Source organism: Microcaecilia unicolor, chromosome 2, assembly GCF_901765095.1.
Source record: "Microcaecilia unicolor chromosome 2, aMicUni1.1, whole genome shotgun sequence".
Classification (NCBI taxonomy): Eukaryota; Metazoa; Chordata; class Amphibia; order Gymnophiona; family Siphonopidae; genus Microcaecilia; species Microcaecilia unicolor.
In genome coordinates, this window is record NC_044032.1 from 466,972,301 (window position 1) to 466,992,855 (window position 20,555).

Genomic DNA, 20,555 nt, shown 5'->3' on the forward strand with positions numbered 1-20,555 from the left:
GGCAGTGCTTGACCAGTGATCAACAAATTCTATAGTGCAGAGTATTTTCTCCGCATCCAAGTGCTTAACCATATATTTTTAAAACCCCTGTAGTTCCCATGCAGAACAGATAGCTAGGAAATTGCAGCTTTTTGTGGCTTACTATGGACCATCTCCAATCTTCAGCTGGCTCTCTTTAAAGCAGGGGTTCACAGCTGTGGTTTTCAAGGACCTCAGGCAAGTCAGGATTTCAGGATGTCCAAGCTATGCAAATGAGCCTTTACCATAGTCATAAGTACATAAATATTGCCATACTGGGACAGACCAAAGGTCCATCAAGCCCAGCATCCTGTTTCCAACAGTTGCCAATCCAGGTCACATATACCTGGCAAGATCCCAAAAAACTACAAAGCATTTTATGCTGCTTATCCCATAAATAAGCAGTGGAGTTCCCCCAAGTCCATTTTAATAATGGTCTATGGACTTTTCCTTTAGGAAGCTGTCCAAACCTTTTTAAATCCCGTTAAGCTAACCGCCTTTACCACATTTTCTGGCAACGAATTCCAGAGTTTAATTACACATTGAGCGAAGAAAAGTTTTCTCCTATTCGTTTTAAATTTACTACTTTGTAGCTTCATCGAATGCCCCCCTAGTCCTAGTATTTTTGGAAGGCGTAAACAGATGTTTCACGTCTACCCGTTCCAGTCCACTCATTATTTTATAGACCTCTATCATACCTCCCCTCAGCTGTCTTTTCTCCAAGCTGAAGAGCCCTAGCTGCTTCAGCCTTTCCTCAAAGGGACGTCGTCCCATCCTCTTTATCATTTTTGTTGCCTTTCTCTGCACCTTTTCTAATTCCACTGTATCTTTTTTGAGATGCGGTGACCAGAATTGAACACAATATTCGAGGTGCGGTCGCACCATGGAGCGATACAAAGGCATTATAACGTCCTCTCTTTTGTTTTCCATTCCTTTCCTAATAATACCCTCTATTTGCTTTCTTAGCCGCCGCAGCACACTGAGCAGAAGGCTTCAACATATCGTCAACGACAGCACCTAGATCCCTTTCTTGATCGGTGACTCCCAACGTGGAACCTTCCATTACATAGCTATAATTCGGGTTCCTCTTTCCCACATGCATCACTTTGCACTTGCTCACGTTAAACGTCATTTGCCATTTAGACACCCAGTCTCGTAAGGTCCTCTTGTAATTTTTCACAATCCTCTCATGATTTAACAACTTTGAATAACTTTGTGTCGTCAGCAAATTTAATTACCTCACTAGTTACTCCCATCTCTAGGTCATTTATAAATATGTTAAAAAGCAGCGGTCCCAGCACAGACCCCCGGGGAGCCCCACTGACTACTCTTCTCCATTGAGAATACTGACCACTTAATCCTACTCTCTGTTTTCTATCTTTTAACCAGTTTTTAATCCACAATAGAACACTACCTCCTATCCCATGACTCTTCAATTTATTCTGGAGTCTTTCTTGAGGTACTTTGTCATACGCCTTTTGAAAATCCAGAAACACAATATCAACCGGCTCATCTTTATCCACATGTTTGTTCAACTCTTTAGAGAAATATAATAGATTGGTGAGGCAAGATTTCCCTTCACTAAATCCATGTTGGGTTTTGAATATGCTCTGTAATTTTGTTCTTAATAATAGTCTCTACCGTTTTCCTGGCATCGACGTCGGGCTCACCAGTCTATAATTTCCCGGATCTCCTCTGGAACCTTTTTTAAAAATCAGGGTTACATTGGCCACCCTCCAATCTTCTTGTACCACGCTTGATTTTAAAGATAAATTACATATTACTAAAAATAGTTCCACAAGTTCATTTTTCAGTTCTATCAGTACTCTGGGATGGATACCATCTGGTCTAGGAGATTTGCTACTCTTCAAGTTGTCAAATTGCCCCATTACATCCTCCAGGTTTATAGATTTCATTCAGTTTTTCCTACTCATCAGCTTTCAATACCATTTCTGGAACTGGTATGTCTCCTAAATCTTCCTCAGTGAAGACCAAAGCAAAGAATTCATTTAATCTCTCCGCTATAGCTTTGTCTTCCCCGATTACCCCTTTTACCCCTCGGTCATCTAGTGGTCCAACCGATTCTTTTGCCGGATTCTTGCTTATACCTAAAAAACTTTTTCCTATGTGTTTTTGCCTCCAACGTAATCTTTTTTTCAAAGTTCCTCTTTGCCTTCCTTATCAGCGCTTTGCATTTGACTTGACATTCCTTATGCAGCTAGGGCTTTTCAGCTTGGAGAAAAGGCGGCTGAGGGGAGATATGATAGAGGTCTATAAAATAATGAATGGAGTTGAACAGGTAGATGTGAAGCGTCTGTTCACGTTTTCCAAAAATACTAGGACTGGGGGGCATGCAATGAAGCTACAATGTAGTAAATTTAAAACGAATTGGAGAAACCTTTTCTTCACTCAACGTGTAATTAAACTCTGGAATTCGTTGCCAGAGAATGTGGTAAAGACGGTTAGCTTAGCAGAGTTTAAAAAAGGTTTGGATGGCTTCCTAAAGGAAAAGTCCATAGACCGTTATTAAATGGACTGGGGAAAATCCACTATTTCTGGGATAAGCAGTATAAAATGTTTTGTACATTTTTGGGATCTTGCCAGGTATTTGTGACCTGGATTGGCCACTGTTGGAAACAGGTGCTGGACTCGATGGACCTTTGGTCTTTCCCAGTATGGCAATACTTATGTACTTATTATTTTCAGTCGGTTCTTTCTTCCATTTTCTGACAGATTTTCTTTTAGCTCTAATAGCTTCCTTAACCTCACTTTTTAACCATGCCAGCTGTCTCTGTGGTATGAAAGGAGGATATGCTAACCTGGGAGACAGCTTCTTAGAGTGAGCCCTGCTGGTAGGGGAAGTCCTGGGATAGCCCTCACTGACCCTGTTACAATACAGCGGATTCCGGTTAACTGGGACACATTGAGACCAGTATTTTGTCCCAATAAAGCAGCTGCCCTAGATTACTACTACTACTTAACATTTCTAAAGCGCTACCAGGGTTACGCAGCGCTGTACAATTTTAACACAGAAGGACAATCCCTGCTCAAAGAGCTTACAATCTAATGGACAAGTGTAGGGGTAGTCAATTTGGGGCATAAATGATAAATGGGGTTCTCAGGGCACTGTGAAAAAAAGAGTACAGTACAAGTGCTATATAAAAGTAAACAATTTTCATTTATTCTCAAACATAAAATTTGAACAAAAGAAACCAAAGCTGCAAAGCATAAATGCATAGTGAAAACACTCCAGTCAATGTAAAAACATTTTCATTTATGAGTTGCACATTGAAAACAGTAAAGTATTAAAGTTGGAGGTACTGATCAAGCATGCCTTGACAAGCTCTCTTAATTGATTACAGCTGAACAAAATTGGCACATCTCTGGAGCAGTTAAAGGACTGCCTTCCTACATGAAATAAAGTTTTAATGCAGAAATAAATCTCCTTGCATCCTGGCTTGTCACTTGTTCACACTCAGTTGAGTTATTCTCTTCAGTTTCCTGATATCTTCAGATGTCTGACTGAAATTTACTCAACAATTTCATCCTCACAACCCTCTTTTTCATTGTAACATTAAATATTATTGTCAATGGATGAAAACTCTTCATAATTTTCAATGTGGTGAGCTTCAAAAACATCATTTTCATTTTCCATAACATTTTCAACTGTATCCTGTTTCCAAAAAAGGGTGTTTAAACATTGAGCAAAACAGTGCTGAATGGTTGTGATGCTAGCATTTCGCCAGTTATCAGCAATAAACTGATCTTTTGCAAGCAGTGCAATCATTGCACTGACCTCCTTTGCTGTTGAAGATGATGTGAGCAAAATTTCTTCAGTTGCTTCAAGGATGTAAGTTACCAGTTTAGCATGGTATAAGGTCTCCAAATTTTTTATGATTTCCATGTCCATCGGTTGCACCAGAGATGTGGTGTTGGGAGACAGAAATTCCACCTGGATATTTTTCAGAGTCGATGTGTGGGTGCCCTGTACAATTATCAAGGACTAGTACAGTCGTCCTAGACTTCCTTTATAATTCGATGTCCCAGCTCTTTAACTAGTTCCTAAAAATTTCAGATATCCTCCATGCATTTTTGTTATGATACAGAGCAGGTAAACTTTCCATACTGATCCCTTTAAAACACTGAGGCTTTGCACTTTTTCCAATGACCAGTAGCTTGCGTTTATCAGTTCCCAACATGTTGGAACAGTATAGCACTGTGACACGATCCTTTGCTTTCTTTGAACCCGCCAGTGTTGTTTGTTTATAGGTCAGGGAACCATTTGGTGTGGCATGGTAAAATAACCCTTTTCGTCGATGTTGTACATGTCATCTGCACAAAATTTACAAGCAAACGTGGAAGTTTTGTGTCTTTTCATTGTTAAGCACTTATAACATCATCACTATCTTTCTCACCATGTGCTCTCTTAAACTTTATCCCAGTCTTGCATTTCCACCATGACAACCAGCCACCTGTTGCTTTAAAATCATTGTGACCAAGTTTTCATGCTGACTCCTCTGACTTGCATTTTAGGCAGTTGGCCAGCAGATTTCATCTCCTTTACTTGTGGCTGGGCTGACTGTAGAGGATCATGTCAAGACTCATAATGTCAGAGCCATGGCTACTTCAGTAGCCCACTTGAGGTCAGCTTTCGAGTGGCTGGAGTGGTTTGTTGCACGTGACCTAGAGGATCTTGAGCTTTTGGACGAATGCTTAGAAGAGTGAGAGCGCAGGGAGATACTGTCTTATGGATGTACGTTTGCATTTGCTGTTGTCTCTTCAGCCTTGGCTACTTCTGCGCTACACTTCTGGTCCGTGGCCTCTTGGAGTTCTTTTTCCAAAAGACTCTGCTCCGTGTTTGTCTCCTCTAAGAACTGGCAATACTCTTCTGTCTTTTGCTCATAGCGTGCGTAGCTGCTCTTTATTGATGACAGACAGGCGTCATTGTCTGCCCCTGCCTTTGAAGCATTAAGTATGTTTTCCTGTACCTCCCCCCAGCACTTGTTTAGTTTCTCGCTATTCTTTTCTTGTTTTGCTTTATACATCGCCAGGAATTTCTGGGCTAACTTGCAAGTTCTTCTAATACTACTACTACTTAACATTTCTAAAGTGCTACTAGGGTTACGCAGCGCTGTACAATTTAACATAGAGGGACAGTCCCTGCTCAAGGAGCTTACAATCTAAAAGACAAGTGAACAGTCAGTCCGAAAGGGGCAGTCAAATTGGGGCAGTCTGGATTTACTGAACGGTAAGAGTTAGGTGCCGAACGCAGCATTGAAGAGGTGGGCTTTAAGCAAAGACTTGGATGGGCAGGGAGGGGGCTTGGCATAAGGGCTCAGGAAGGTTGTTCCAAGCATAGGGTGAGGCGAGGCAGAATGAGCGGAGCCTGGAGTTGGCGGTGGTGGAGAAGGGTACTGAGAGGAGGGATTTGTCCTGTGAACGGAGGTTTCGGGTGGGAACGTAAGGGAGATGAGGGTAGAAAGGTAGTGAGGGGCTGCAAACTGAGTGCATTTGTAGGTAAGAAGGAGAAGCTTGAATTGAATGCAGTATCTGATTGGAAGCCAGTGAAGTGACCTGAGGAGAGGGGTGATATGAGTATATCGGTTCTGGCGGAATATAAGACGTGCAGCAGAGTTCTGAACAGATTGAAGGGGGGATAGATGGCTAAGTGGGAGGCCGGTGAGGAGTAAGTTGCAGTAGTCAAGGCGAGAGGTAATGAGAGCGTGGACGAGAGTTCGGGTGGTGTGTTCAGAGAGGAAAGGGCGAATTTTGCTGATGTTAAAGAGGAAGAAGCGACAGGTTTTTGCTATCTGCTGGATATGCGCAGAGAAGGAGAGGGAGGAGTCAAAGATGACTCCGAGGTTGCGGGCAGATGAGACGGGGAGGATGAGGGTGTTATCAACTGAGGTAGAAAGTGGAGGAAGAGGAGAAGTGGGTTTTGGTGGAAAGACAATGAGCTCGGTCTTGGACATGTTCAGTTTCAGGTGGCGGTTGGACATCCAGGCAGCAATGTCGGATAAGCAGGCTGATACCTTTGCCTGGGTCTCCGCGGTGATGTCTGGTGTGGAGAGATACAGCTGGGTGTCATCAGCATAGAGATGATACTGGAAACCATGAGATGAGATCAGGGAGCCCAGGGAAGAGGTGTAGATTGAGAAGAGAAGGGGTCCAAGGACAGATCCCTGGGGAACACCAACAGATAGCGGGATGGGGGTGGAGGAAGATCCATGAGAGTGAACTCTGAAGGTGCGGTGGGAGAGATAGGAGGAGAACCAAGAGAGGACAGAGCCCTGGAACCCAAATGAGGCTAACTTGCGAGTTCTTCTATTCTTGAACCCTTGTTGGGACTAGAGGGAGAGGGTGACTATCATATCTGTGTTGCCCTCTGGCAGCTCCTCTGTGTCTGGTGCATGAGACACTTTATCTAGTAAGGTCTGTGCGGCATTAAATCTACCATTCTGTGCTTGCTTGTTTGCTTGTCTGTCTTTATTAAGTGAGGGGTCAGCTTTTGTATGCAGGGAGGCTGGGGGTGTAAAAGGCTGCTCGGTATGAAAGCTGTGCTGGGACCTGCTGGCTGTAGTGGCTTCTCTCTATGTACTGGGTTAAGAAGCAGTCTGCCTTTCAAGCTGCTGGAATCGATACTGGATCAGGTTTCAGTGATGAGTTAATGAGCGGAGGAGATGGGAAGGGGGAGAGTAGCTCTGAGTCAGGGATCTCCTTCAATCAGTATCCTAGCAACTGATTGCTTTGCCCTGTTTCTCAGAAAAATATTCAAATCTCCGATTTCTGGCTTTGGCTGTAGGCAGGGGGGAATTTCAAAGCATCTTAAAAGTAATTGTCACAGAGGTGTAAATGCAAAGAACTGAAGCTGGAAGATTCCCTCTCACTCTGCTGTCCTGCTCCAAAGTTCCTGATCAACTCTGCAACAGTCACTTTTTAAACTACTTTTATCTCTGGTCTTTCTTATGCTTACTTAAAGGTTAAGATTTGCCAATACAAAACAGTTGTTTTCTTTTTCTGACTCTTTAGGTGCTGGTTTTATTACTGAGACCCAAATGGGAGGGGCTGGTACTTAAGCTTAATCACTCTCAGGAATGCGGTCAGCATGCAGACACTGGATGTCTATAAATCTTCTGTTTCTTTTTCACAAACTTAGCTCTTCTGATAAATGCATTTTAAACTTTATCTCCTCCATACATTGCTTTTCTTTAGCTACAGGTCTACTTGAATACAGATCAATTAACATCCAGAATATACAAGCAGAGTTACTCGATTTCCTATTCCTTTTCTGGTCTGGTTAGCTCACACACATTTGTCTTTTCACACTTAATTCTTCTGCTGTTATTTTTACATGCAGTTCAGATGACACTTTTTAAAGGCACGCTTGTCCTGCTGAACTTCTTTCCCTTGATAACTATTTAGTTCTGCTTTTTGGTTTTTTACTGTCAAGTCTCTCATAGACTTGTTACTGTAAAATCTCTGATATCTTGGAGTATAACCTTGGCACACCAATCACACCTGAAGTCTCTCTTATTTTTCTGAAGTCTCTTTTATTGAATAAATCACAGATAATTTACTCACAGTCAGGTGTTCAGAAGTGCTGCCCCAGGGCACAGAGTCTCCATAATTCTGAGAGCTGTTTCAGTGGTTGGAGATGAGAAATAGTTGAGCAGATAGAGCTGGGTGACTGGAAAGTGCAGTATCTCATTAGGGAGGAGATATATTCAAGGTAAAAAAAAAAACAAGTTCGTTGCAGGGAGTTTCAGCAGGACAGAGCTGTCTGAAGTAAGACGGTGAATGCCTCATGTCTGTAGCAAGATGTTGAAATGCCTCATGGCTTAAGGGATAAAGAGGTCAAGAAGCCTCACACAGGCTCAGGGAGGAGCAGGTAAAGACCAATGGGGACAGAGCCTGCCATTGGGTAACAAGGGGTGGTCCTAGAGGATGGCCCTCGATTAGAGGGAAAGGTCATACCTGGCTGACCTCTCAGGACAGTGATAGTAAGACTGACCAGGAAATGATAGCAGGTAGACAAAAAGAGCGAAGCTTGGCTGAGTGAGAGAGGAGGTCTAGGCAGAGACACAAACCAATGGTAACAGTTCTTATACAGCCAAGCAAGTGTGGCTGTATTACCTGTGAACTGCATTACACACAATGCATTGCTCACATATCTTTGCAGTGGGAACTGCAGCGATGATAGTCCTTAGAAATGAGAATAACTGTAAAGGCATTAAACACATTTCAGGATCACATTATAAACTAGTGCGAGGCTGTCAGAGGACAGAACACACCCCTTATGGACATATGTGATTCTATAGTCTTGATTTAAAAAAAAAAAAGCCTGCCCCCCTCCCACCCAGTGCCTCATTCAGCTTTCCTCTGGAGTCTCCCTTCTCTGTTGTATTGTCAAGCCTTTACCTCTTCTTTTGATCTTTGACTGTGTGTGTGTGTGCTGCCTAGCAAACTATTTCCTTATCTTTTGCCCATCCCCATGACTGTCTTCTCACTCCTTTCCCTCTTTTCTGTTTCATTTTTTTTTATTCTTTTTTTCTCTTTCTTGCTTTCCCTCCTTTCCTCCCATGTTTATTATTTAATTTCTTTAGATTTGTGTCTTACAAAACATTTAACAACATATAATATTCAGACTTGAAACAACACTTAAAGAGAAATTAGTCCCCAAATTAAAAATAGCTTCAACATATGACAAGAATAGAAAATATGTATGCAGTATAAGTAAAATATCCCTAAAATGAGTTACATAACAGTATACAGCAAATTGGTTCAAAAGCCTGATGAGAGGAGAATTTCAATCTGCAAATGCCTCCTTAAAAAAAAAAAAAAAAGGTTGTACAAGATTCCCTAATCTTCTTGAGCCTGCATTTCTAAAGGCCTAGGTCAGTGTACTTTTTCCCTCTTTGGTTTCAATGCTATTACATTATATTACCAAGAATTTCTATTCCACTCTCACCAAAAAATATTAGTTTGGAGCAGATTACATATCAAAAAAACCAGTACAGTAAACTGGGAGCTTACAAAGCTATAATAGAAGATAGCATCAAGTCAATTAAAACTAATCTAAAAATAACCAGGAAGCAGAGAAATGGAGTATTTAATAATAGGTCAGTATAGCCATGAGATACATTTGCAAAGAATGGTGGTAGTGCATGCAAATTTACCTCATGCATATCCTGGAAACCTAATTGGCTTGGTGTGTCCTGGGGACTGGATTGAGAATCCCCCTGCCTTAGATTGAGCTTTCTGCCATGCCATTCTCGCTATTTTGAATAGCAGCTTTCTACCCAGTCCAAATTGAGTTGAATTCCTCTGGCATCTTTAGTTGTGGCCTGCTCTGCTCCCCCTCCCAGCAGAGAGTTCAGTATTTGAGCAGCTCCTTTCTTCCCACTCAGGCATAGTACCTCTAGAGCAGTGCTTCTCAACCCAGCCCTTGGGACACAACTTTCTAGGGTATGCACAATGAATATGCATGATATAAATTTGCATACAGTGGAGGTAGTACATGCAAATTTCTCTCATGCATATTCATTGTGCATATCCTTAAAACCTGACTGGCTGCATGTGGACTGGATTGGGAACCCCTGATCCAGTCCTTTCTGGACCAGTTCCTGACTGCAGCTCCTATCTTTCTTCATCTCCTTTGGGGGGTAGATAAGTGGAGTATTTGTAATAATGGGTTAGCACACTAACCCTATACACAAATCGCATAGCCACAAGGGGGGACGGCCTTGGAAACCCGTGCCTCCTCTCCTCACTTTGGGCTCAGCCCCCTCCAAAACTGCAGCACCCTTGAATGTCTGGTGAGAATACCCAAGCCTAGCCAGCCAAAGAGACCCGCTTCCCAAACATTACTGTACCTTCCCCCGCTGGACTGGTGCTGCCTCACCAACTGCTGACACCAGCACTCCTTGAACATGCTAAGTTTGTCCATGAAGTGAGCATATGCAAGGAGTGCCAACGCTGGCATCTGGAAAACACGCCACCAACTTTCTCACTACTGAGGCAGCACCAGCTGAAGGGGGGTAGGGCAGCAGATCTCTTCGGCTGGCTGGGCTTGGGCATCCCCACCAGCAAATATGTGTGGGGGGGGGGGAGGGTGAGAGCAGAGAGGAAATGCGTGTCCTCTCTCCCCCTCCCCCCAGGCATGGCTGAAGGGATAGTGGTGCTCTGATCCACCTTGCTTTGGTGGCACCCTTCCTTCCATCGCATCACTTCTGGCGCCCCCTCCCTATGTGGGTTTGGTATCTCTCCCTACCTTGGGCTGGCATGTCTTTCTTTCCCCCTCCCCTTAGCACTCTCCCATGGTCCTGTAAAATTTACATCTGATGCCAGTGGCAGCAGCATGACATCAGGAAACTGCATCAGAAGAGGCAGGATGCAGTGGAGAGAAGACTCAGGGGCTGGACAAAGGCAGCCTGTCATGCTGCCGCTGGTAACCAGCGTAAACTTTACAGGACCGTGGGGGAGTGAGAGAGATGAGGGAGCAGTTCCAGACCCACTGGGATGGGGAGGGAAGAAAAGGCTTAATCTGTAGACCAGGTAAAGTCAGTGGTTGGGTATTTTGGTACCCTTAATCGCCGGCACCCCGGGCCAGAGCCTCACCTGGTCCATTGATTAAGCTGGCCCTGTGGCTCTCCCAGTCTACCCCTGGGCCCTGCAGAAAATGGGCTTCACGCTATACCCCTGCTGTACACAGCAGCAAAGAGTAAATACTCTGACAAACATATGGGCAGAGTTCCTGAAAATGCTGATCAGCATGCATGGCTGCCAGCAGCAACAGCAGATAGGAAGTACTTGGGTGGGTGGAGTATCTGGTTACAATTGATCTATACTGTCCTCCTCCTGCATGTTTTCTTGTGAGTGTGTTTTCCCTTTCATTCTGAATTTAGGAACATTAATGGTGTGCCTATTACAACACTAATAATGCTATGTCCATGCTTGGAGGAGACTATGGGGCTCATTTTCAAAGCACTTGGGGTCCTTTTACTAAGCTGCGGTAAAAGGGGGCCTGCACTAGCATCTGTGCATGTTTTTGACGTGTGCTGAGGCCCCCTTTTACCACAGCAGGTAAAAGGCTGTCTCTTTTTTTGAAAAGAAATGGCCATGCAGTAAGTGAACCACTTACCTCACAGCCATTTCATAGAGGGGAACACTTACCACCACCCATTGAGGTGGCAGTAAGGGCTCCCATGCTTACCTGGCAGTAACCGGATGATTACCGCCAGGTAAGCACCGATCTTACAAAAGTAGAAAATATTTTTGTAGTGCCGTAAATGGCATGCGCTGGGGGTGGGAACTACCGCCACACTGGTAGCCCGGTGATAGTTCCAGATTGGGGTGCGGCAAGCCCATTGCCGTGTGCCAACCCTTTAGTAAAATGGCCCCATAGACTTACAAAGCTCCATAGTAACCTGTGGAACTTTGCAAGTCTAAATGCTTTGAAAATACGCCTCCACATAATGCACTTGTCTGCTATGCTTTCTAGGACTAGATTACACAAGGAAGCTTCTCTTATTTTGTATCTCTGGACAAAACTTTGATTTAAATGCTTACTCTCTGTTGTTGGATAATTGAAGTGCTCTACTTATTTTCTTTATGATTTTTTTTTCCAGCTCATCAAAACAATACTCCAGTTGCTCCATCTGCTGCTGCCACTCCTCCTCCAGCAGAAGCCACAGCTGTCACCGCAGCAGCAACAGGAGCAGCAAAAACGGATACTCATCGCTCTCAACAGCCATCTTTTGACCTTTTCCCCCAAGCACCACTCCAGCCAATGGTTGCTTCGCAACAGCCTGATCATTTACCCTTTTCGAGTTCAGACACAGAGAATTATAGTGATCCCAATAATGAATATCTAGATGACCTTAAGATTCCTATTCCGGAGACCAAGCAATCACCATGTGAAGTGCAGAGGACCAGCGAAACACCTAAAACAGAGAAAGTATGATTTCTTATCTCTAATATCATGTTTTGGATTCTGTTTAAATATTTTCCCCCTGCCTGTGTTCTCCACCTTATCAGGGCAGGAATAAGACATAGGCAAACACGACCCAAATGGTTTTTTGTGGGGTTTTATTTCTAGGGTGAGGGAGGGGAGGGGCTGTCTCATGTCTTGAGGATCCAGGAGGCTAGGGTTGCTTACTGTATGACTTGCTTCAAGACTATACAGATTTTTGCATTAAATCTGGAATCCAAAAGGATGGCTAAAGTGTCTGAAAATTGTTTAGAGTTTACATCCCTGTTGGCAGCTCTCTAATACTCTTCCACTAGCAGAGACTGAGTAGGATCCAGCCATTTGGAAGGCACTGTTGGGCAGATGATCAAAAGCCCCAAGCTGTTCTAAACAGCGCTCTAAAAATAGCTATCATCTCTGATCATAGGGTAAAAGTGTGGGAATATTGCTCAGGCACAATCCTCTTGCACTTGTTTGACAAGTCCGGGCTGTCAAAAGCCTAGACCTGTCAAACATAGAGGTGGAGGTCTATAGGATCCCCAGACCCCCCTGCAATACAAGGCCCTGGTGGCCTGTTGCCCTCCCCCCGAACCCCCACCACCAAGCCAGCCCCCCCCCCCCCCCCCCCCCCCCCCGACACACGTTCACAGGAAAACTTCCTTATATGGTGTTGAAGCACAGCCCTGGTAGCCCGCAAACATAAGCCCCCACAACCTGGTGGTCTAGCGGCCCCCTTCCTTGCTCCCCCCTATACCTGAGTGGTGTTCCAGCGCCACCTTGAAAACGGTGGTACCCAGCCCTGCTCAGTGTATTCTGGGATGTGCTAGGAGGGGTTTCACCACCATATAAGGGAGTTTTCCCTTCTATGGTGGTGAAGCCCTGCCTAGCGCATCCCAGGATGCACTGAGCAGGGCTGGGTACCACCGTTTTCAAGGTGGCTCTTGTAATGAGGTTTTAGAAAAAGGTTTTCTTCTGAAAATGTTCCCATGCAAAACACTGTTGGGTAAGAAACCCTATACTGTAGACATTTGGACAGCTGCTCCAGTGTCAGCCAAATTTTTCAGCAGGTCATTTGCAGTGATCAGTGGGTTCTGTTTTGCATATCTGCTAAGATTTGGGCTATGATAGATTTTTCTTGGTCTTCCAAATCTTTCCTCAAGTTCAACAGTTTCATGTAACTTCCACTTCTTAACAATTTCTGAAGCTGAAATTGCTGGCTGGGATGCATTTAGGGGTCGATATTCAACCCGTGGTGGTAAGTGGTTTGTAAGCCGCTCATAACTGAGGACTGAATTAACTCTGAATATTCAATGTTGGAATTTGTCTGTCTTCTAACGTTGAATATATCCGGGTTAATGCAGTAACCTGGAGTTAATCGAGCACCGGCCAATATTCAGACCAGTGCCCAGATAACTTGGTGGAGAACGATACGACAGCCTTTTTGCTGTTCTATCGTTATCCGCATACTTAGCTGGTTAGCAGGCTGGATATCACGGTTAACCAGCCTCTCCTGCCCAGTTAATCCCCTTTGAATATTGTGCCTTCTGTTTTTATTTGAGAATGAACAATTGAATTGGTGCAGAGCCATTGAATCCAATAATACATCTTTGGTACAAAAGAGAGCAACAATAGCTAGGTGAGCTTCTAGCTGTGTAGCTGACAATTCTGATTTGTTAAGATACTAAACATTAATGTGATGCATGCCATTCACTACTGAGTGATATCAAATACTTTAAAAGATCCAGTCTGAGCCCTTGACTAAGATGTTTAATGTAATCCTTGCATCAGATCATCTCCTGGGAGATCTGAGCATAGCCTACATCATAGTGTTGCTGAAACCAGCCAAGGACCTGTTGCTACTGGATTCCTATAGGCTGATCTCTCTCTTAAACGTGGAGACTAAATTACTGGCAAAGGTCATGGCAAATCGGCTAGCAAGGATATTGCTTTCTTTGCTTCATGAGGCCCAAGTAGGATTTGTTACAGGCCGCTCTGTAGTTAAAAATATTCATCGACAGCAGCTAGCACGTGCTGGGGTGCTCCCAGTCAATTCAGTGCTCTAAATGTCAACTTAAAGACAACTCTTTTTTATCACTCCCTTTGGGACTGACCTAGAGTGCATTGTTTTTGGACTATAATGGGACAACTGTTTGCCTTCTCATTTCAATTTTTGCTGCTTTTAGCTCCCCAGGCATATATGCTGGGTTAAGTGGTTCTTGGAGCCTTAGGAGGCGGGAGGAGATTCTCCCTATTTCAAAAGCAAAGGCTAGTAGTTCTCGAGCATGGGTGTCATCGGAGCCTCCTTCATTTTGGGGCTGGCGGACCCAGATACATGCTTTGGCCACCTGGGAGGCTTATGATGTTTCCACCTCCCGAAAACGTGCTCAAAAACTTTTCACCATTTGGAATTCTTGCATTCAGGTACTCACCCCTTTAGGCCGGAGTTTGTTACTCAATAGACTACGGCCTTGATTGTTCCAGAGTGGTGTTTTTTTAGGTTTCAGATGGGGGGGGGGGGGTAGGGAAGGAAGAGTGGGTTCTTTGGATGGGGTGGGGGATGGATAGTCTGTCTCGCTACTGTTAAAATTTAGTGATGTGAAGACTGTTTAGTGTACGGACCAACTTTTCAGAAGTTGATTCTTATATATTTATTTGCCGTTGGATGGGTCTGCTGTGTTTTGTTAATGTCACCAATAAAAAAATTGTTGAAAGATAAAAAGGATCCAGACCTTTGATGATGTAATTTTTCCATACAGGCCTCACTCTCTTTTCTTGACAAAAATATGTTTGCACTAAATGATTTATCATTCTTTAATCGCGGGTTGATAAAGGTAACATTGAAAATGTGTATTACAAACGAGGGGTGAATATTCTTTTGTAAAGACTTATCCAACCCATAAGGGAAATTGGGTAAGCTTGCCAGATCTTTAATTTTGCCTTTAAGTCTACCAGCAAGGGCTGGATATTAATAATATACAAGGAGGCTAACTTTCTAGGGATCTGGATTCTTAAGTACTTTATAGAGTTGCCGGCCCAAGTCAGAGGGAAATCCTCCACCCGCAGTGATATTTGGATTGGGAGCACCATAGATTTGTGTAGATTTAACTTAAAACTTTAAATTGTCCCATAGTCAGCCACCACAGTTAACAGTCTATCCAGAGAGTGTCGTGGATAGGTTAACACAAGCGAAAGATCATCAGCAAATGCCAGTGCTTTTATTGTGTGGTACCCTATTAATACTCTCTGCATTCTCAGAAGTTGCAATAGAAGATGCTCCAGATGTACTAAAAACAACAGAGGAGAAAGAGTGTATCCTTGACGGGTTCCTGTCTGTATAAGGAATGTGCTTGTGCAAACTCCATTTACCAGAAGAGATGTCCTAGGGTCATCTTATAACACATGTTCAGCATGCAGAAATGAGTCTGGGAGGCCAGTGTGTGACAATGTGTGAAATAAAAGGGCCACCCCACCCGGTTGAATGCTTTTTCCTCATCTGACCCTACAATCATGGCTGGAAGGCCATGTTTTCCACAATGAGACATTGCTAATACCTTTTCCACATTTGCTCATCTCATATTATTGTTGGCAGAAAAGGAGCCAAGCGATTGTCCAAGATCCTAGAAAGAATTTTTAGGTCCACACTGATAAATGAAATGGGCCTGTAAGAGTCAGGCAAGTGTGCAGACTTAACCGGTTTTGGAATTAGTGTTATGAGAGTTTCATTGGTGCCTCTTGGGAAAAGAGTCCTGGAGCATCACTGTAGTAAAATATGCTTCCAAGGGATCCCACAGTTGATGTTGTAGTAACTTATAAAACTCAGATGTATAGTGTGACCAGCAAACTAGGTCAAAACGCCTGGGAGCAGAGAGATTAGGATTTAAATCTTGTTTCATGTGGGAGACCCTCTATTCCCAGGAAGGTTAAACAGAAAACTTTTCCGTAATATATTCTTACCTGCTTGCTTCTCTGTCTGCTTCCAAGGAACTCCCTATACTCCGTCAGTAGTAGTATTCAAAACTAGTACCTGGTAACTATATAGATAACTTAGAACAGGAAACATGCTGTCTATCCAGGTAGCTATGCTGAATATTGATGTTATCTGGATACTCTGCATCAACAGATACCTGGATATTGGTATTGAATATCTGGGTATAATTTAACTGCGGTGACGGATTTTTAAAACTAAACGTCACAACTGAATATTAGGCAGAAAATCATCTTCACATAATTAACTGAATGCCTAATGAGTCACTAAATTATGGGCCCTAAAAATAAAAAGTAATTAATCAACTGGAAGAGTGTCCAAATTTTTCCAAGTGCCATATTTATTTTGTTTTTTTCAATCTATTAAAAATCAACAAGTAGATAGAAATTATGCACTAAAATTTGCAGAAAGATGCTGTATTATGCAGAGGCTGTATCAGCTTCTGTTCACTTGGAAATTCATGGAAACATATAATTTGACCAGGGGTGCCTAAACTTTAGCTGTTGTGCACGTTCTTAATCTTTGCCAGAAGACCAAGAAGGGAGACTATCCTTACTACCTAACTCAAATCCTGTATTTATATCTTAGCCCATCCTTGTGATTCTGGCATTGGAAGTAGCTCTAATGCATGCAACTAATAACGGGGGGAGCATAGATGTCATCAAACTGCTGCACTGTAACCTTGTCCTGTGAAAATGAATTTATTAAGGGGTCCTTTTACAAAGCTGCGGCAAAAGGGGGAATGCGCTGGCATCTGCACATGTTTTTAACGCACGCCAAGGCCCCCTTATACCACAGCAGGTAAAAGGCAGGTCTTTGTTCTTTTTCAAGAAATGGCCGTGAGGTAAGTGAAGCACTTGCCACACAGCCATTTCGGGGGAGGGGGGAGCACTTACCACCATCCATTGAGGTGGTGGTAAGGGGTCCCACGCTAACACAGCAGTAACTGGGCAGCGCATGATACTGCCCGATTACCGTTGGGTACACACTGGCGCTTCAAAAATTGAAATATTTTTGTAGCGCCAGAGATGGCGCATGCTGGGGAGGGAACTACTGCGGTAACCCGGCAGTACTTCCCTTTTAGCGAGCAGTAAGTCTGCGTTGGGCTTACCGCCACTTTGTAAAAGTAATTAATTTGGACTTCTTCCTTGGTTGTAAAGTTTTTGTTTTTTGTTCCCCTTGAAGGTTAGTGCAGAAGATCCTCCGCAGAATTTTGCCAGCCCTGCTGCAACTGCAATTAAATTGCGAGCAGACGAGCCTGTGAAGAACAATAAAACAAAACAAGAAATCTCTCTGAAACAAAGTGAAGTAATAGTGGATACACCAGTAAGTGATCAGATGTCAGAAGAAGAAAGGTCAATGAACTTTAGCAAACCAGGTGTGCTAGCATCTTGTTTGGATGAGGAAGAACCATATTCTGGGAGTTCTGATAGTCTCCAGCTGAGTCGTAGCACAGCAGAAAATACTCCAGGAGGGGAAAACAGTTCCATCCTAGGAGATACCAGAAATACTTATTTTCAAGATCAGTTCCAAGTATCCAATAGTAGTGACTTCACAATTAGGAATGATCCTTTAATGATAAGCAATTCAGCTACTGACAGCCTTCTTCCAAACTTCAGAGTACCCAGGGCAGGACAACCAGAAGAAAATCACTACTCTTATGACTCTAGTTCCCAGATTTTGAGCAGAGGAAACAGGAATGCTATTCTAGACAACCGAGACATGAATGACCCCACCAGAGAACAGATAAAATATATGGCAAAAGGTGATACAGTAGATAGACATAATGAAAGAAGTCTTCCAAATGATGGAATGAATACTGAGAAAAGGAGAAATACTGATGGAATGGGAAGAAATTATAGTAATAAGTCAACTAGTGCTGACAGCTCTCTTCAACCAGAGGGAGAGAAAACCACAGATCCTGTTGAGAACAGATTGGATAGCACGGACACAAGCTATCACAAATTTCATTTTGCAGAGGATCCTGACATTGACCTCAAGATGCCTAATGACAGAGACTCTGTGCCTGACTTAAAAGATTCTGTTTCCACTAGCAGTGATACATCCAGAATGGAAAATGTTCCAGGAGAAAACGGCAAGAGAACACCTGTGCTGTCGAGTACCTTACTATTTATGAGCATTCTTGTTGCATTTTCTTCTGTCTCGGCTGTCCTGTTATGGAAGTGTCTGCGAAATTAAGACTTTTTAGAGCATATTTAACATAATGATGAATTGCTTCCATTTTAGCTAACTGTAATGTTTTTTTTTATTTGGTTGGCGAATGAGTGCCTTTTGTTCTAATGCCAATGTTTTCTCACAATGCAGAGGGGGATGTGCTATGTTGTGGTTTAAATTTTTGGGGCCTGGTGCTATGAATCAGTAAGACTGTCGGGTCTCATTCTAACTTGTGTTCACTCTCTTGCTTTTGCTCTGTATGACTACAATGCAATCACTTTCTGGGCCTCAATTAAATCAGATCATAGTGATTAATTATATTGGTTCTTTTTTGCTTCCATTTCTAAAGCTGCTGTTCAGTTCATTTGAGACCATCAACTTCACACATAACTCAATATAGTTGAACATTTATACTGTATAGCATTTTTAATTGATCTATCACATGAAGATTACTATAATAATGCTTTAAGTAATTTCAGTACAGTTTTTGTGAATGCCATGCTTTGTTGAGAAGTAATTGAATAGGATGTTTCAGTGCAGGGGTTCTTTACCTTTTTTGGTTCTTGCATCCCTTTAACTAATCAATGAAACCTTCACACCCCTTTCCTAAACCACCGATTCAGCCAGTAACTCTGTTTAAGTATTTAGGGGTCATCCTCGACTCTGCACTGACTTTCAGTGCACATATGTCATCAGTTTTAAAATCTGGGTTTTCATAGACTGAGATTGGTTTGAGGTATTTTAGATTTTAAATCAATTCATACTCTTTACCATGCATTTATCAGCTCTAAATTAGACTACTGTAATGTAATCTACACTAGTCTTCCTAAATTTGAGATTAAAAATTTGAGATTAAAAGACTCCAGTCTCTGTAAAATACGCTGTGCATCTCTTGTGTTCTGCAAAGCAAGAGGATCATCTTACCCCTTTGTTTCCTAACCTATATTGGCTTCCCATTACTTATAGAATTCAATTCAAAATACTAGTTATAACCCATAAAGCAGTTCACACAGGCCTTCCTGAATATTTGGCCAGGCTAACTGTTCCTTACACTCTTGTCTCGCTGTTTACAATCTGTAAATGACCATCATATTCTACCCATCCCAGAGCAGGCCTACTATGAGGCCACTCAGAAAAGTACCTTTTATTTTTTTAGCACCTTTCTTGTGGAATAATCTTCCACTTTTTATTAGGTCTGAACTAAATTTAAAGAAATGTAAAATACGTCTTAAGACACATCTGTTCACCTTGGCACCTACTTAGTTGACCTGGGTTTTCTGGAGGGGGGAGAGAGATGACCACTATATTATGTCTTGTTTTTATTGTTGTTTTGTTTTTTTTATAGAGTAGGATGATTGTACCTTATTTTGTATGTTCACGTTTGTATGTTCACTTTCCTATATATGACTGGTGTTCTTTTCATAGTAATTTTAGAATTTATGATTTTATTATGTACATCGCTTTGATTTTTGTTGTAACTAAAGTGATTAAGCAAATTTTAATAAACATAGCTATATATTTCATTAACTGTTAGCTGCTAAGATTGCTAAAATTACAGTAGTACACAATTATACTATCAAAGAAGTCACATTTGTAGCTACATTATTACATACATTGTACATAATGTTGTTGAATAAAATGACTGTTTACAAATGATACGTTCTAGGAAATATTTTGTTCAAAAGCTTTGCAAGAATTCAGTATTTTCAATCATTAGGTCACAGCATTTGTCATGAAGAGTTGATTGTACACCCTGGAGAACTGTACAAATGAAGAAAATAAAGTATCATCACCATATTAGCATTGTTGCTGTTTTACCCTCTATCGACGTTCAAAACTGTAGTTCTGTTTTCGACAGTGCAACACGCATATCGTCACATGCATTCAGTCTGTTTCTTTTTTGGACAATTTCCTTTGAAACTGTTCTAATAAGTGCTTTTGCTCTGTCTAGAAAGTTTCCATGCCTCAGATTTCAAGACCCTTCTCCACACCTCGAGGAGTGTGGGCATTAATGGTTAAGAACCCCTGTTTTAGTGGATATGTTTATTCTGTGGAAATGTGCAAGGTTTTCTTAAGGACCCTATTTACTAAAGTGCAGTAAGGATTCACAGCCAAAATGAATGCAGAACTTGTGCATTAACTGTTGGGAGTGTTCCCGACGTTATTGGGACGGCTGCTTTGCAGATAACTTAGAAAAATGTCCACTACTGCAGATAATCTGTGATGCAGTTAGCTACATCACTTGAGATGGATTAACTGCTCTTTATCTGCTGTGTTGATAGTTAGCATGCAGTCCCCACCCCAAATAGCATGTTCTGCATTAGCGGAATTAGCACATGCAATTAGTATAGTGCATTAACTGAACTGTTAGCATGCATAATTCTTGCATTAGTAGCTAACGTAGAGTGA

The 20,555-nt window shown here is 42.4% G+C and overlaps 1 protein-coding gene across 2 annotated transcripts in view; it reads left to right on the forward strand.

Annotated features, from left to right (window-relative positions):
• Window positions 1-19,917, forward strand: part of MAVS (mitochondrial antiviral signaling protein) — a 65,652-nt gene extending 45,735 nt beyond the window's left edge. For both annotated transcript variants that reach the window (XM_030191015.1, XM_030191014.1), the window contains 2 exons: window positions 11,646-11,974; window positions 17,157-19,917. In XM_030191015.1, the coding sequence (XP_030046875.1) occupies window positions 11,646-11,974; window positions 17,157-18,170 (1,343 nt within the window). In that variant the 3' untranslated portion in view covers window positions 18,171-19,917. The remainder of the gene's footprint in view (window positions 1-11,645; window positions 11,975-17,156) is intronic.
• The last annotated feature ends 638 nt before the right edge of the window (window positions 19,918-20,555 follow it).